The following is a 19,045-nucleotide window of genomic DNA, read 5'->3' as shown; positions in this document are numbered from 1 at the left end:
GAGAATTTGTAGCTGTCCATGGTCCTGACCACAACCGAGTGTTATGCAAGCCACTGTGCAAGTACTGTATCTTTAAGATGGCAAATTACACTGTAAAATGAGGAAACATGCAATTGCTACCTTAAAGGAATATTCCAGGTTCAATACAAGTTAAGCTCTATGGACAGCATTTGTGGCATAATGTTGATTACCACACACGCACACAAAAGTGTTTTGACTCAACCCTCCTTTTAAAAGCAAAAATGGAGGTTACAGTGAGGCACTTACAGAAATGTGAAAGTGTCATTTTACCAAAGCGCTTACATTAAATTATCTGTTAAAACTCAAAGATTTTTTGAGCTGTAATGATGATTAAATTGCCATTGTACATTCATTTTAGGGTTTGTTGACATTACATCGTCATGGCAACGAAGTTGTAAAAATGGCTATAACTGTACATTGATGAGGCTAGTTCGTGATTTTATCACACTAAAGTCATGTTAACACATATTGTTTATGTCTTGCGACTATACTATTGAAATAGTGAGAATTTTAACGTTTACAGATTGGCCCCATTCACTTCCATTGTAAGTGTCTCACTGTAACCCAGATTTTTACATTATAAAAGAAAAGGAGGGGCAAATCAAAATTAATTTTGTGGTAATCAATATTATCCCAAAAATGCTGTTGATTGAGCTTAACTTAGCTTATCCCTTTAGATAGAAACTTTGCTATTGCTTAGTTGTTAGTATAGAAATCTATTATTTAAGAATAATGTTGCCTATACGTTGCAAAATGTGGCTATTGTGTTACCTTCAATTTCTTGTCTTTCTTTGTTCATATTAGCAAGTGTGAAGGATCTTCAAGCAGGAAAGACCTTAGCACAAAATGTAGTTAAGGATGCAGGATTATATGGCTATGGAGAGTGACATGTGGGGTCATTTTAGGGGCTTGTATGGCTGTGTCCTGGGCTTGGGGTACTCACAGTGCTAAAGAAACACTGATAAGGCATCAAACCCCATTCTTCAACATTTGGTTCTGTAGCATCTGGAATATTCTCTTTTTACGACTATATTGTCTGTGTCATCCACTCACTGAGAAACAGGAACAGTTGCCAACCACAGAGATCAGGTATAAGAAATAACAATCAATATAGGAACTGCACTTTTAAACGCTGGATACTCTTTGAAATGTTCATATCATAATGCAGTTAAGCAATCAGAAAATCCCAGCAATTGGTTGTCTATTTTTTGCCTTTCATGCAATATTAATTTGCTTTAAGGAAATGTTTAATGGTTTATGACTAACTAAATATTAGTGCATACAGTATATACTGTAAATTAATGTTTCAAAAAGCTGTCTAGTTAAAGCAGCTTACAATGTCTAATCCTCCAAGCTTCTGTTAGAGCTAAACAAATACCACTTTTCAGTAATAATTCTAAGCTTGGCCTATTATTATTTATTATTGCGAAGTCATTACTGCAACTGGCTGGCAGATCCAAAGAACTACTGTATATAATGTGTATATTATTTTTATCCTCTTTGTACATTCAGAAAGTGTAGCCAGTTCCTGGGTGAAGAGGTGACAGTGAGTGTACGTCAGAGAGAAGCAGCTTCATTCTCTGTGCTTTGGAGTTTATCTGGTTAATTGTACTTGTTGGTTCTTTGCCATACCTCCAAATTGGACGTAAGTGCCATTCTCTGCTGCAGTCAGGCTTTTGTTTTCCTGCATTCATGGATCGGACTCAAGGATCACTTTATGGGTGTCAGGGTGAGCATTCAAGAGGCACAGTATAACTTCAAATAGCTTTTCACGTGTCCCTTTGATTCATTAACCTTTTTAGCTCTGAGGGTGTTTTAAAGAGTGGAATGCCCCAAATTAAAGGCTTATCCACCTTATTATTCAGCGAAACTAGGGCGTCACCATTATCAACCTTCATCAACTCCGGTATAAGCCACTTCCAGCTATTTTAGCTAAAAAATTCTACATAATGCTGCATTATATTACAGCCTGGCAATAAATGTCAACATATTTCTATCATTAATTATGATTTTCATAAACTCTATAGTTTTACCGTTATAGATTTACATATAGTTTTAACGTTTATCAAATTTTGCCATTGTTTGCCAATCACACACTGTTGTCAGGCACTGACACGGACAGTCCTGGGTGCCGTCTTGAAACGCCTCCAATTTGACACAACCAGAAGAGAGAAGAAATTATGCTTCAACTTTCTTTGCACCAAAACTGCATCTTGTTTCATTTTGGCAAAATAATAAACGCATTTTACTCTCCATTCTTGTCAGAGAGCATTCTTAATTTCTTAGCGGTGCATAGTAAACAGAAATGCAGATCTCACATTCAGCATGGCTTATGAAACATCGCCTTTGGAAATAAATAAATAAAGGCATCATCAGAGGTTATGGAGGTACACATGAATCTAGATTTACATGGAGACAAGAAAGACTGCCGCGGAGAATAGCATGAAGCCTCCACATGCACTAGGTCTCCGCATTAACATGCTCAACAAGCCACGTGATAAATTGTACGGATTGACGGTCTCAGACATGGAGGTAACTGAGATTCATCCTCCGTCACCCGGATTGAGGCAAGTCATTACGCCACCACGAGGAATTGGGAATTGGGCATTCCAAATTGTGGAGAAAAGGGGAGAATAATAATAATAATAAAAAGTCTGTGTTATGTCCACATTAAAATAAATGTATTAATTATCAAAATAGATCACTTCTGATTTGTGTACAAATTTCAAACCACTTGTTAAATTTTAGTCATAATGCCAACATGCTATACCTAAAAATTTGTTTATAGCTTAAAACTATACCTATTTTGTGTTGGTCAAGACTGTATTTGACTGGATTGATCATTCTGCCGGCAGGCCCATCCAAGCTTAAATGGTTAAGCAGCACTGTTCCAGATAAGGTACTTCAACTGCTTCATTCTATAAATATAACCAGCAGATGCATAATTTCTCCTTTGAGTAGCATGTAGACTTCAGTAAATGTCCCTCAGTATTCAGTTAGCACCAGAAAGTCAGTGATTTGCTTTGGTTATAGGACTCTTTTTTAAGATGTACCTGTATGTATGTAAAACTTAGTTACAAATGGATTTTTCCCTGAATCTCATCATTTTGTATGATATATAAGCTGTAGATGTATTTGTGACCTCAGCTTTGCAATTGAGCCATGTGCGAGTGGCAGCAGCCGACATTATTTCAGCAGGATACCTCATGCTGCAGCTCCAAGAGAACTGGGAAGAGTCTGCGCTGGCTCAGCACATTGTGGCATGAAAACTGGAGAGAGGACAGCATGATTGGAGAGGAGACTGTGTTGGAGCCTGCGGGACCGGACGAGTGAAATCAAAAGCAGCTGTAGTGGCACTGACCCGATCCTTTTAGAAGCCAAATTAATATTGATTAAATGTTGGTGTTATATCTTTATGATAAAATCTGTAGTGTTTTTTTTTTTTGTAGTTTGACATTAAAAACCTTTAAATTGGCAGTAATTAAACATGTGGTGGATACTGAAATGAGATTATGATAATAAAGTTGAAACATGTTTTTTTTTATAATCATATTGTTTGACACATAACATTTGACCAATTCAAATTAAGAGTGCGATTTTCTAAATATCTTTATTTTCTATAGTGCCTTCAAAAGTTGCATCTCAAAGTGCTTTACAATAGAAAAATAAAAATACATTGAAATACAAAAAAGAATCAGAACAGTTTAAGAGGAATACAATAACAATCACAGAAACGTAACCCTAAAAGAAAGTGAGCTTTAAGAGAAGTTAAAAGATTCAGCATGTCTAACCTCAGAGGGAAGAGAGTTCCACAGTTTTGGAGCAAAATAAGAGAAGGCCCCTCATAACATAGATGAGTAGGAGGAACAGTTAAAAAAACAGATTCGGAGGAGCGGAGATCACGCATTGGAGTGTAGGGGTTAAAAGTTCAGACAAGTATTGAGGGGCCAAACCATGCAAAGCCTTGTAGGTAAACATGATTATTTTAAAGTCCAATGAAACTTGACAGGGAGACAGTGCAAGGACTCCAAGATAGGAGTGATGTGATCACTTGTCCTGGACTGGTCCTAGTCAAGATTCTAGCAGCAGAGTTTAAAAGCATATAAAGGCAGCATAATAGTAATCCATAAGACTCCGGTGGTTAAATCCATATCTTCTGAATGGATATGTTATTATTATTTATATATTAGTATTCAAAAGAAATGTTTAGAAATGACAAAGCAAGACGGAAACAGAACTACATTAAATACATTCAGCTCGCTAGGTGGCGCCGATCAGTTTTCACAGCACTTCACACACGCAGGTTCGAGGAGGAAAGGTTATCTGTGTTGTGAGGCAGCTGATGAGGAAAGCATGGCCCTAAACGCAGGTACAGTGTGAATAAACTCATTTGTGGCTTATTTTGTTTTAGAACTCCCGAACTATGACTATAAATAAAGTATCGTTATGACCGTTACTTAAGTGCTGCTGAAGCACTGACAAGTGCAGTCCCGCTGAAATTACCCGCTAGCAGGTTAGCGCTTCAGTGATGTGTGGCTCTTAAGAATAAAAGACAATTACTGGCTACTAGTGACAACCTAAAGTCGCATACCTGACAGAAAGCTCCATATACACTCCTACAAGCCACCACGAAGTACAGTGTATATCAATAACAGACACATGGCCACTCTTTCTCCTGTGATGAATCTTAGATGATAAGGACTCCGAGGTGGAGATGAAGGTGATTCTGGCCCGACTAGAGCGTCAGGATAAGATCAACAAGCTGGTGGGAGACTATGTGCTGAAAGGATTTATGATGCCGGGGGAATGCTGTGAGTTGTGTGGGGTGAGAGGCAAACATGTTTTATTCACCAGGCACATCATTAAATAGTATTTTATCAGTGAAAATATACATGTCATAGCCTTTAATTGAAGTGTATTGACTTAAACACATTGAGCAATTAACCACGTTAGTTACCCAAAAGTGAATACTCTCTCATAATTTACTCACCCTCATGCCATCCCAGATCTTCTATAGAACACAAATAAAGATTTTTAGAAAAATATTTCAGCTCTGTGGGTTCATACAATGCAAGTAAATAGTGGCCAGAACTGTGAAGCTACAAAAAGCACATAAATGCAGCATAAAAGTCTCCGAAAAGACTCCAGTGGTTTATCAGAAGTGAGATAAGTGTGGGTGAGGAACAGATTGATATATATGCCCTTTGTTTTACTATAACTTTTACTTTCACATTCTTAGTGAATTCCTAGTCGACTAGTAGTCGTTCATTTAAGCTATTAGGCAACAAGTTTAGTCTAGTATTAATATAATACTTAAATATATATGTTGGGGGCATCAGAAAATGGTTCGAGTTCCAAGGCTGATGTTTTTTTCAAGAACAGTATCGTCTATGAATGCTGCAAATGACCTCAGACATCTCAGCTCAGGAGTAGGGTTGCAGCGGTATACTGGTTTCACAGTATGAAAATTGACTGTTATCATACCATGTACATTTGCTTATCTATGGTATTGAGAAAAAAAATTCATCTCCTTTCCTCCTCGTCTGCCTGTCAGTCTCATCAGCTTGTGACACACACACATGCAGCGGAGAAAATGTCAGAGAGAAGCGAGGTGGGGGGTCTGAAATAAGTGTGTGTGTGTGTGTGTGTGTGTGTGTGTGTGTGTGAGAGTTAAAGCAGTGTTTCTCAACTGGTGGGTCGCAGGTAAATTCGGACTGGGTCGCAGATAGCATGGAAAGAAAAATGCCATGGTTCTCCCATTGAAGATATTTCGGCGGCCGCCCAAGTGATCCGAGTATTTACCTGCCGAGGCAGATTTACTGATAATCTTGCAATCAGCTAAAGGCTTCTCATCTGCAATTTGCACGAGTGTAACGGAACCAGTTTGTGATCATGATCTGATCTCTGGCGTGTGCGTGCATCAACCGGCTTTCCCTCGATATTGCGGAGCGCAGACCTCAAAACCAATTTCAATTCTAGTGAGACTTCTAGTTTAAAGCATTATGGAGGAAGTCAAGTCAAACCTCTCAAACAGTAGGCAGCCCTGACATGCCACACAGCACTGAGGAGGAAAAGGGCAACACTGTGCTATGCGCTAATAATTTTTTCATTATGCATCATCACCTTTACAAAATTGTTTCACGATTTTACTTGAGCAAAAGTAACTGTTATATTTTGACAAAATTGTATTGTTTCTTATTGAATAATCTAAATGTAGAATCTATTAGACCTCATTTTATATCAACAGTGGCATTTTTCAAGATGTGACTGACCTAACAATGGTAATGAGGAGCCTTTCCTCCTGTGTGATATGTATGTTATGTTTGAAATCATGAAACAACAGGATAATAATGGGCTCATATAAGTAAATATGCTCTTAAATTTGTAAAAAATGAAAACTTCCTGTCACTCAACAACACAAATAATGTAACTTGACACATGTCCTTGTACTTGAAAATCATGATCAAAACTATGCAATATAAATGGAAATGCGACCCAGGATACATTAAATACAGGTTACGTTTTTACTACGGTGGGTCACCGCTTGATTTCCAATGTAAAATCTGTCCTGAAGCAAAACCAGTTGAGAAGCACCGAGTTAAAGGTACAGACAGGAGCCGTCTACAGTATATGTAAATTATTAATAGTCATCGGACATTAATTTAAAAGCTCACACAGCTGTTATTTTTCATTTAGTAGTTAATTTAACATACAGTGAGGAAAATAAGTATTTGAACACCCTGCTATTTTGCAAGTTCTCCCACTTCGAAATCATGGAGGGGTCTGAAATTGTCATCGTAGGTGCATGTCCACTGTGAGAGACATAATCTAAAAAAAAAAATCCAGAAATCACAATGTATGATTTTTTAACTATTTATTTGTATGATACAGCTGCAAATAAGTATTTGAACACCTGAGAAAAATCAATGTTAATATTTGGTACAGTAGCCTTTGTTTGCAATTACAGAGGTCAAACGTTTCCTGTAGTTTTTCACCAGGTTTGCACACACTGCAGGAGGGATTTTGGCCCACTCCTCCACACAGATCTTCTCTAGATCAGTAAGGTTTCTGGGCTGTCGCTGAGAAACACGGAGTTTGAGCTCCCTCCAAAGATTCTCTATTGGGTTTAGGTCTGGAGACTGGCTAGGCCACGCCAGAACCTTGATATGCTTCTTACAGAGCCACTCCTTGGTGATCCTGTCTGTGTGCTTCGGGTCATTGTCATGTTGGAAGACCCAGCCTCGACCCATCTTCAATGCTCTAACTGAGGGAAGGAGGTTGTTCCCCAAAATCTCGCAATACATGGCCCCGGTCATCCTCTCCTTAATACAGTGCAGTCACCCTGTCCCATGTGCAGAAAAACACCCACAAAGCATGATGCTACCACCCCCATGCTTCACAGTAGGGATGGTGTTCTTGGGATGGTACTCATCATTCTTCTTCCTCCAAACACGGTTAGTGGAATTATGACCAAAAAGTTCTATTTTGGTCTCATCTGACCACATGACTTTCTCCCATGACTCCTCTGGATCATCCAAATGGTCATTGGCAAACTTTAGACGGGCCTTGACATGTGCTGGTTTAAGCAGGGGAACCTTCCGTGCCATGCATGATTTCAAACCATGACGTCTTAGTGTATTACCAACATTAACCTTGGAAACGGTGGTCCAGCTCTTTTCAGGTCATTGACCAGCTCCTCCCGTGTAGTTCTGGGCTGATTTCTCACCTTTCTTAGGATCATTGAGACCCCACGAGGTGAGATCTTGCATGGAGCCCCAGTCCGAGGGAGATTGACAGTCATGTTTAGCTTCTTCCATTTTCTAATGATTGCTCCAACAGTGGACCTTTTTTCACCAAGCTGCTTGGCAATTTCCCCGTAGCCCTTTCCAGCCTTGTGGAGGTGTACAATTTTGTCTCGTGTCTTTGGACAGCTCTTTGGTCTTGGCCATGTTAGTAGTTGGATTCTTACTGATTGTATGGGGTGGACAGGTGTCTTTATGCAGCTAACGACCTCAAACAGGTGCATCTAATTTAGGATAATAAATGGAGTGGAGGTGGACATTTTAAAGGCAGACTAACAGGTCTTTGAGGGTCAGAATTCTAGCTGATAGACAGGTGTTCAAATACTTATTTGCAGCTGTATCATACAAATAAATAGTTAAAAAATCATACATTGTGATTTCTGGATTTTTTTTTAGATTATGTCTCTCACAGTGGACATGCTCCTACGATGACAATTTCAGACCCCTCCATGATTTCCAAGTGGGAGAACTTGCAAAATAGCAGGGTGTTCAAATACTTATTTTTTTGTATAAACTAACATGCTTTATTTATATAACACTTTATAGTTACATGCTATTTTTATCATGTTTATAATTCAGTTTATTATTATAATTCTGTTAGCTTTCTTATTTTTTATATTTATTTTCAAAAGAGAGACTTTTTATATATCAATTTTAATAAGTGGTTTCAATTTCAATTAAAATAAAGTGCTCAACCAAAAAAAAAAAAAAACTTTGTTTTCACTCCTTTAAGGGCCATATATGTATACCGTGATATTTTCTGAGACCGTTATCGTACCGTGAAAATCTCATACCATTGCAACCCTAGTCAGGAACTGCTTTGAGTTAGGTTCGCTTTATTTCCACAGAGCAGTTTATTGTGACCAACTCTGCAGCCTATACATCTGTGATTAAAACATAAAATAATACATTCTTTTATCACTTCATTATTTTAACTGCTTTTTCATTTTGTTTGTAGTGCAATATGAATTTAGAAATGTATTTGATTTAATTTGTCACTTTTTAAATAAATTAATTACATTTTCAATGCAAAATCTCTAAAGCTAAATATTCACCGATCCCTCAGCCCAGGGCTTGTCGATGTAATTGGATATTGTGATATATATATATATATATATCACAATATCCAATTACATATATATATATATATATATATATATATATATATATACGCACAATGAAATACCCGACCGGTAGAGAATGCACAGATGAAGTATGTTAGTTTCCAAAGAGATGTTCAAAAAATTTGAACAACACACATTTTAATTGCACTTTCATTTGAATTTTTTGTTAAAATAAAAAATAAAGTTCAAAGTTTGAAATCAAGGTGTCTTGCTTTATTGTGTAGGCTTAACCCTAACCCTGCTTAACAAAAATTACCCCATAGTACCACCTAACGTCCAACCAGTGGTACTATGAGGTAATCGACTAACGTTCGTCAGTTTCCTGTGGGGTTTTTTTTGTTCACGACCAACTGACCAAGACTCTGCTCATCGACTAATGTTTGGTCGACTATTAGGGGGCAGCCCTAGAATTCACGTTCTTTGTGCATATTCCGTTCCTCAGCCAATGGTTGTGGTGTAATACGTATTGTGCGTGTGGATTGCCATCCCAACCGTCAAGACCAAAAAGAACAATAACAATAATCACGAAATTGTAATATTATAATAATGTTTATTAAGTAAATAAGAAAATTGGAAAAATCTTCAGAATGACCAAAGGTCAAAATAATAAACGGAACTGCTTAAAACAAAACTTCAAAATAAGTTACCCAGCGTATGAAAACAAAAATCCATTTATGCATGCTTCATAAACAAATACAAACTTAAGATGAACAAAAATGGCAGGCCACTCTCACTCTCCAAACTCAATAAACTTACGAGTCACATAACTCAACAGCAAAGCCAAAAAACAAATGGACAGGAGACAAAACACAGATTGGTCTGGCGAAAGGGGAGGAGAATCCAGGAGCTCTCACACACTGTCCTAGAGTTTTTGCAGATCCACTCGAGAATGTGCTCACCAACATTCTGTTTACGCTGCCTTTTAAACTGCGAGCTAATTGATTTGAGAGTACAAATCACATGGACTTAATTCAAACCTACTGAGAGAAAGAGAGCAAAACATACAGAACACCTAACTTCACACCAAATCTTAGAGGGATGTAACAGTGCATATTGCCACCTACTGGGCAGGGAGGAGAATTTATAGTAAAAAATTCTCACCCACACCACTCCTTATCATTTCTAAAGATATGGATTTAACCACTAGAGTTGTATGGATTACTTTTATGCTGCCTTCAAATGCATTTTTACTTACATTTTTTGGACTTTCAGAGCTGAATATTCAATACTTTATGTTTAGCAGAAGAAAGTCAGTCATACACATCTGGGATGGCATGAGGGTGAGTAAATTATTAATTTTCATTTTTGGATAAACTTTTCCTTTACTTTGTACAAAAGGTCACATTCCTTCTGCTGAATTCCATTGAAGCACACAAGAGGCTATTTGGAACATTCTGAAATCATGCTGGGATCATGTGGATCAGCAGGTTTTGCAGAATCTAGGAGTCCATTTCAGCTCACGTGCATGATGTCAATAAAGCAGAAGTGAAATACAAAATACTAAACTCTAATCTTGCTATGCTAATTATTTGCATGATTTGCATGACCAGACCTTTCAAGCTCCACATAAAGGCAGCACAAATGTAATCCATTTGACTCCAGTGGTTTAATTCATGTCTTCAGAAGCAATATATGTGTGGTTGAGAAACAGATACATTTTTAAGCCCTTTTTTACTATAAATTCACATTCTGAAAGTGAAAATGGAAGTGGATATTTATAGTAAAAAAGGATTGAAATTGTGATCTGTTTCTCACCCAAAGTGATTGCATCACTTCAGAAGATATATATTTAATCACTGGAGTCGTGTGGATTACTTTTAGACTGGCTTTATATGATTTTTGGATCTTTAAAAAAGCGCAGGTTGACAGAGGCAACTGAGATTTGTCCTCCGCCACACAGATTGAAGCGAGTCACTACACCACCACGAAGACTTGGAGTGCATTGGGAATTCCAAATTGGGGAGAAAAGGGAAAAAATCGAAGAAATAAAACTTTTCTGTGATTAATGCGTTCATATTTTGAAACTGCCCTCATGAACAACATAAGCAATCACAAAACATCCATGGCTAAACTCTCAGTAAAGGTTGCATTGTTACTATGACAACTAATGTGGACATGCTAGCAAAAGTGACTGCAGATCAAATCAGATATGGCCACATATTACTTGCAGTTTGAACAGCCTGTCTAAAAAGTCAGATTTAAGAAAGAATCTGATTTTGCCTGCAGTGTGAACACAGCCTAATTGTCCTATGTTTTTGCAGACATTTCTGTTACAAGATAAGCAGAAGAAAAATTACTGTGTTGCTTGTCAAGAGCTGGATTCAGATATTGACAAGGACAACCCAGGTATGGGCATCTTCAGCTTCATGAATTGTAATTGTAAACAGTGTTCATTTTTACACTGTTATTTTTAGGGATATTTTTTGTCTTTTCATTTAGTCAAAATTTCGTCATGGCATATTCATCAATCTTTGTCAAGTTTAATCTGACTAAAAAATGCATATCATTTTGGTAGACAAAAATAACATTTTAGTTGACGATAATGTGCAAAATGTTAAAAGACCAAATATTAACCAAATATTCAAATATTTTGAAAACTGTATATACTAACAATTATTGAAACATGTATCAAACATATTAAAGATTAAAGTCCTGAAATCCTGAGCTCCTAAAGTAACACATAATGAATATACTGGAGTATTTGCTAGTTTTTAGCAGTTAGACAGTTTAGTATATTATGTTATGTGTAGTTTTTTTTTTTTTTTTTTCAAGTTATGCGTTCTGATTTGTGCGTTAATAAGTTAAAGTTCACCTCTTCGTTTGCCTCATGTATGTAGAGATACAAGTTGTAATATTATGTTTATGTTGTGGATATATATGATTAATCTCACAAAAATAGGATGCGTTTGAGTGAGGTTATTAACCCCTTAGTAAAGTTCATTATACAGGTGTTCAGTTCAATCCCCAACATACTATGACTGAATTGTTTCAATCAATTTTTTCTGGATTTTTCTTTCTATATAAAAAAAAAAAAGATTTAGTTCTTTGTTAAAGGAATAGGGTTCACTCACACTCATGCAGCCCAGATGTGTATGACGTTCTTCTGCTGAACATAAACAACATTTTTAGAAGAATGTTTCAGCTTTGTAGATACAATGCAAGTGAATGGTGACCAGACCTTTCAAGCTCCACATAAAGGCAGCACAAATGTAATCCATTTGACTCCAGTGGTTTAATTCATGTCTTCAGAAGCAATATATGTGTGGTTGAGAAACAGATACATTTTTAAGCCCTTTTTTACTATAAATTCACATTCTGAAAGTGAAAATGGAAGTGGATATTTATAGTAAAAAAGGATTGAAATTGTGATCTGTTTCTCACCCAAAGTGATTGCATCACTTCAGAAGATATATATTTAATCACTGGAGTCGTGTGGATTACTTTTAGACTGGCTTTATATGATTTTTGGATCTTTAAAATTCTGGCACCCATTTAATTGCATTGTGAGGACCTACAGAGCTGAAATAATCTTAATTTGTTTTCAGCAGAAGAAAGAAAGTCATACACATCTGGAATGGCGTGAGGGTGAGTAAATGATGAAGAGAATTTAAATTTTTGGGTGAACTATCACTTTAATGTCGTGAATAGTTTTTCTCGTCATATTTTCATCAACCGTATGTTTTAATTAAAACCGTTTGATTATTGTCAATGCGTTTTTTTTGTCTAGTCTTCGTTATTGGTGGCAAAATAAAAAAAGTGTCAACCAACACTTTTAGTAATTTAATTGATGAGATTAACACTGATTAATTGAAAATGATTCAGTTCAGAGGATGTAGCCTCGCATATTTCTGATAACTGTTCAATTTCTCTCTCAGCTTTAAATGCCCAAGCAGCCTTGTCGCAAGTACGAGAGCAGCAACTTGCAACTCAGCCTCTCCCTGAAGCTAATGAAGCCTTGTCCAGCGACCCCCCTCTCGCCATCACGGGCCAACCCAGGCCAGAGCACTGCGAGGGGGCTGCATCTGGACTGAGAGGTCCCCCTCCCACAATACAGCCCACTCCTCTTTCTGTCCCTACTGTCAACTCAAATTTCCTGCCACCAGCCAACCCTCCTCTTCAGGCTGCAAATCCTCCAGTGTCTTTGGGGAACACCCTCCTCCAACACCCAGCTCTGTCGAGCGCAGAGGAGGCAGTGCTACACAAACTCAGATGGGCCACACAGGAGCTCCAGCATTCGGTGTCAGTAGAGGCCAGTTTCCAGCTCTGCAATCTGATCAGAGGCTGTGCTGAATCGTTGCGCAGCCTGAAAGAACTGCAGCTCCCATAAGACTGAATTTCAGACAGGGCTGTAACAGCAAACACACACACACACACACACACACACACACAAGGAAATACTGACAGCACTATATATATATATATATATTACTACCATACTCAAAGAGGGTTTATTTGGTGTTGTTTATGTTTGTTTTAAAGCAGCTGAGTATGTGTCTGTGTAGTGTGTTGAAATGCATTGCTTGAGCTGCAAAGGCTGGTTTCTATTTCCTTGATTTGATCAGAGTTTTGATAAGTTTGATGATAGTAGATTATTATTATGTTTTCCACATAAACCAAAGTTAAGGATTAGGTGATTTTTCTTGTGTCCTTTAAGGTATTTCACACAGCAAAATGCATTACAAAAGGAAAGGAAAAACAAAGTTAAATTATTAAAATATTGTAAGAGATTAAATACAATTCAATACAATAATAGTAGTTAAGCTCATTTGACTGCATTTGTGGCATAATGTTTATTATAACATATACAAAAAATATATGCATTAATTTATTAATAAAATAAATGTAATGTAAAAAATACAAATTGCTGGTAAACCGTGAAGTTTATAAAAGTTAAAATACACTGTTTCAAAATTATAACCACAAGCATGTACAGTTTAAGTCAGAAGTTTACATACACCTTAGCCAAATACATTTAAACTCAGTTTTTCAAAATTCCTGACATTTAATGTCAGAAAACATTCCCTGTCTTAGGTCAGTTAGGATCACTACTTTATTTTAAAAATGTGAAATGTCAGAATAATAGTAGAGAGAATTATTTATTTCTGCTTTTATTACTTTCATCATACTTCCAGTGGGTCAGAAGTTTGCATACACTTTGTTAGTTTTTGACAGCATTGCCTTTAAATTGTTTAACTTGGGTCAAACTAAATGTTTGCCCATTCCTCCAGACAGAACTGGTGTAACTGAGTCAGGTTTGTCGGCCTCCTTGCTCACACATGCTTTTTCAGTTCTGCCCAAACATTTTTATCCGATTGCAATCAGGACTTTGTGATGGCTACTTCAATACCTTGACTTTGTTTTCCTTATGCCATTTTGCCACAACTTTGGAGGATTGCTTGGGGTCATTGTCCATTTGGAAGACCCATTTGCGACCGATCTTTAACTTCTTGGCTGATGTCTAAAGATTTTGCTTCAATATATCCACATAATTTTCCTTCCTCATGAAGCCATCTATTTTGTGAAGCTCACCAGTCCCTCCTGCAGCAAAGCACCCCCACAACATGATGCTGCCACCCCCATGACTCACAGTTGGGATGGTGTTCTTCGGCCTCACCCTTTTTCCTCCAAACATTACGATGGTCATTATGGCCAAACAGTTCAATTTTTGTTTCATCAGACCAGAGGACATTTCCCCAAAAAGTAAGATCTTTGTCCTCATTTGCACTGTAAACTGTAGTCTGACATTTTATGGTGGTTTTGGAGCAGTGGCTTCTTCCTTGCTGAGCAGTCATTCAGGTTATGTCGATATAGTCGTTTTACTGTGGATATAGATACTTGTCTACCTGTTTCCTCCAGCATATTCACAAGTTCCTTTGCTGTTGTTCTGGGATTGATTTGCACTTTTTGCACCAAACTACGTTCTTCTCTAGGAGACAGAATGCGTCTCCTTTCTGAGCGTGATGGCTGCGTGGTCCCATGATGTTTATACTTGTGTTGTATTGTTTGTACAGATGAACATGGTACCTTCAGGCATTTGGAAATTGCTCCCAAGGATGTGCCAGACTTGTGGAGGTCCACAAATTGTTTTCTGATGTCTAGGCTGATTTCTTTTGATTTTCGAATGATGTCAAGCAAAGAGGCACTGTGTTTGAAAGTAGGCCTTAAAATACATCCACAGGTACACCTCCTATCAGAAGCTACTTGGCTAATTGTCTAAAGGCTTGACATCATTTTCTGGAATTTTGAAGCTGCTTAAAGGAACAGTTAACTTGGTGTATATGGACTTCTGACCCACTGGAATTGTGATTGTTAATTAAAAGTGAAACAATCTGTCTGTAAACAAATGCTGGAAAATTACTCATGTTATGTACAAAGTAGATGTCGTAAAAGACTTGCCAAAACTGTAGTTTTCTAATATTAAATCTATGGAGTGGTTCAATGTTTTTAATGACTTCAATCATATGTAAACTTCTGACTTAAACTGTGAATATCACAGATGTCAATAAGTTTTTTTTTGTGGGAAAAATCACTTGGCTTATCTACGTAAAGTTATTTCTAATATTACAACTTTGTTGTCATTATGATTTAATGCCAGTAAAAACCTTAAATCATGTTAAAGAGATAATTTTCAATTATGAGCGAACTATCTCGTCATTTACTCACACTCATGCAATCCCAGATTTGAATGACTTTCATTCGTCTACTGAACATAAACAAATATTTTTAGAAAAGTATCTCAGTCCAACATACATCACAAGTGAATGCAAGTAACAGTGTGATAAACAGCACCTCGTTGTGGCCAAACGGTGCACTGGGTGGAGAGAAACAGTGGGCGAGGTTAAGCTGTACAAGACAAAAGAAAACGTTGAACGAAAACAAAGCGGGACGCTTTGATCTCTTGACCAGTTCTCACTGGCCAGTTTTGCTTGTATCAAAGTGCGAATATATTGTTTTATCTCGTGTATTCGATACATGCGCTGCTTTACGAAAATTAAAATGCGTAAGAACAGCCTCCGAGGACTTACTAGAGAGAAATATATTTGTCTACGGAGTCAACTAGCGACTAATAATAATTGTTAAACCACCGAACTGGACTTTTGTGTTTCGTAAGCGGTTTCCCCGGAAACGTGTTTTCGGAAGTGACAGTTGCCTTCAGTTATAGGGTCAACCGGGTATGGTCACCTATATTATATCTTTTCTATACAAAGACAGTATAGCCTACTTCAATTAAGTTGATTTGTTTTGATAGAGTTGTAAACAAATGAAAAACTAACAACACTAGGCCTGGACATTTCTTGCTGTAAAGACAGAATACGTTACTAGTTTGAAGTGGAAAAACACTCAAATCGGAGATGAACGGGTGTCAGTCCAATCCACCGGATTGTCCGGTTGGAAGTGTGTGCTCTATTGAAGGTTTGCCACCGTTACCCAAAGGATTGACTGGCATCCTGAACTCCAGCGGAGGGTCCTGGAGGGACATTGAGAAAGTCTACAGCAAGAGGACGCGCATCCAGGCAGACATCAGCAAGTCCAGAGTGAGCGATACTTTTGGACGCAGTAAGCCCGCAAGTCTTGACGCAGCGCTGGCCATGCTGCGCAAAGAGATGGTGAGTAGCCTATGGGAACCGCAGGACTCATATGGGACAACGCCTCTATAGGTGTACTTCACCATATAATGTGTGTATCTTTATTCGGTACAGTATAGTCTGTGTGCATACATAGACCGTTTTATATATATATATATATATATATATATATATATATATATATATATATATACTGTACATATATATAATATTGTGTCTTTTGTAGGTAGGACTCAGACAGTTGGACATGTCCTTGTTGTGCCAGTTGTGGTCTCTATATGAATCCATACAGGAATATAAAGGAGCTTTCCAAGACATTTCCTCTTCTTGTGTGAGAGCTCCTTTAACACTGAAAATGGCTACTCTGAAGATGAAGAAGAGGAAGACGAAGAGGAAAGTGGGGAGCCAATATTATCCCTTCCTCAGCCTATTCAGAATTCCCGGGACCAGTGGATCAAAGACTCTTTCCACCTCTCCATTTAAATGAACCATGTTATGTGTATTCTCTATTGTTATCCTCATCTATATACAATATGACAGACACAGCTCCAGTGTTTTTTTTTTTACTGCCTATAAAATAAAACATGATGTTATGGCCAGAAACGGTCTAGGGTTTTAAGTTTTTTTCCTACACAAGGTAATGAGTGTATTCATGTTTCATTCAACGCTGATCTCAAGAACAGTATTAAAGACTTGCCTTACATAATTTTCTCGTATTGTATCAAGTAAAAATTCCACTTTATTGTACCAAATGTGTGAATCATCACTTGTCTATTTTCTTTATCACTACCTGCATTTTTATATACCGTTTATTTTATTATAAAAGATTATTTTATACCAGATCTGTATTTCATTAGTAAGTTAAACACTGAATGTAGTCCTTTTTTAGAAAATGAAAACGTAATAAAACATAGCTCAACTAAATGTTATGTTGTTATATTTTTTAACAACTGCAACTTTTTTTATTACAACAAGACCAGTCATTAAAAAAAAACTGTCTAGTGCAGATATGATTACATCAACCATTACGTGGCATTTTTTTCCACCCTTATTAGTGGGAAAGTGGTGTTTTGAGCTGCTTCTAGAATATCAGTTTTATGGGAAAAGACAAATAATCTCTCATTATGTCAGTACTATATGTGCCATGTAAGGTTGTCAGATTCTTCTATTTTAATGTTCATACCAGACACATGCCATCTGAATAAAAAAAAAATAATAATAATTGTGTGTTTGGATTTAGGCTTGTTCCTTTTGGAAAAGAACCATTCTCCCGTTATGCCAGAAGCATAAACAAATCATCCCAATACAGTAACTCATGTGCTTATTAGGCAATACTCCTAGCTTCTTTCGCCCTGAGGAGGGAGGGGAGGAACAGGCTCAGACACAGGCCAGGCATTATTTAAGATATATGTTCACATTGCTAATATAATTACAGTAACCGTTACTGCATGGCTTTTTGAGGTGATACCCTGTGATTTCCATTTAAATGTAAATGCAGCTTTGTATTTATAATGTCATCCAGTCTATATTAACAACTATCCAAAGTATTAATTTATGGTTTTATTAAATCATATAATAGTTGTAATTAATTATTACATAAAAGGTTAATAGACATTTTCAGAGACATGTCAGTGTTTATAAATAGTAACTAAATAACCTTAGTTATGAATTTTTTGTTGAGTTTGACAGGTGGATGAACCACAATGTCTAAACTGAGATCACTGCTATTCAGAGAGGTCAAGATTTGACTGCAGCTGCTGTCAGAGTGTGCCTGCTAAAAAAAAAGCAGAGTTATTAAACATTTCTGTCTGCTGCTGTAGGCCAGGGGTTTCCAGTGGAGATTATAGGGTTTTCTAATGTTGGGGATTTTAATTAGTCCCAGTGAGTCAAGTCTTTAAAAATTGTATATTAATATAATATTTATGCACCTAACGCTGATGATCAGGTCTTTTTTATAGATCTTGAAGGGATGATGCAAGCCACTGGCACCCCTCATGATATAAAATTGTAAGGAAATAAATATTTTGATGGAATCAGTCCTTGATCATAGAGCAACATTGACACTTCACAGGATGTGCAAAAATCTTGATCTTATAAATATTTGGACCCATCCGGTAGGTATTATACATTATTTCAACAGTCCATAAAACTTATTCTAGATTAGATTTTTTTTATATCTAAATCCCTCTTTTCACATGTTGTTGACTGCTCAATTGGAAACATCTTAGTCTCAGATCACGCCCTGGTGAGTTTTAGATGTGTTGCCACATATGGAGAAAAATAAATCATATAGCTGGCGCATTAATGTATCCCTTTTGCAAAATCTAAAAAAGATGCTAAAGGCTGAAATCAGTGTTTATATGGAGACCAACTGGCCCTCTGTGGGTGTGGCTTGGTAGGCACTTATGGCGATTCTTAGGAGCTGGATCATACAGTATGTCTCATTCACCAAAAAATCCAAAGCACAAAAACTCATGGAGTTGGAAGGGAATATTAAAACTGCTGAGGCAGA

General features: G+C 37.1%; 1 protein-coding gene and 1 pseudogene across 1 annotated transcript; both read left to right on the top strand.

The window, feature by feature from the left end:
- The first annotated feature begins 4,321 nt into the window (after nucleotides 1-4,321).
- On the top strand, nucleotides 4,322-13,732 carry LOC127636875 (protein ZNRD2-like). Its single transcript, XM_052117659.1, has 4 exons — nucleotides 4,322-4,390; nucleotides 4,713-4,846; nucleotides 11,209-11,293; nucleotides 12,823-13,732. The coding sequence occupies exons 1-4, from the start codon at nucleotides 4,375-4,377 to the stop codon at nucleotides 13,272-13,274; spliced, it is 687 nt and encodes a 228-aa protein (XP_051973619.1). The 5' UTR covers nucleotides 4,322-4,374; the 3' UTR covers nucleotides 13,275-13,732.
- A 2,040-nt stretch (nucleotides 13,733-15,772) lies between these two features.
- Nucleotides 15,773-17,720, top strand: LOC127636878 (leucine repeat adapter protein 25-like; annotated as a pseudogene).
- The last annotated feature ends 1,325 nt before the right edge of the window (nucleotides 17,721-19,045 follow it).

The sequence above is a fragment of the Xyrauchen texanus genome, chromosome 44, assembly GCF_025860055.1.
Source record: "Xyrauchen texanus isolate HMW12.3.18 chromosome 44, RBS_HiC_50CHRs, whole genome shotgun sequence".
NCBI lineage: Eukaryota > Metazoa > Chordata > Actinopteri > Cypriniformes > Catostomidae > Xyrauchen > Xyrauchen texanus.
This window is presented reverse-complemented; position numbering and strand designations above follow the sequence as displayed.

Bases quoted from the DNA above. Each gene is read 5' to 3' on its own strand.
- LOC127636875 (XM_052117659.1), top strand. The intron at 4,847-11,208 runs GTGAGAGGCAAA...ATGTTTTTGCAG, and splicing joins AATGCTGTGAGTTGTGTGGG to ACATTTCTGTTACAAGATAA. The intron at 11,294-12,822 runs GTATGGGCATCT...TTTCTCTCTCAG, and splicing joins TATTGACAAGGACAACCCAG to CTTTAAATGCCCAAGCAGCC.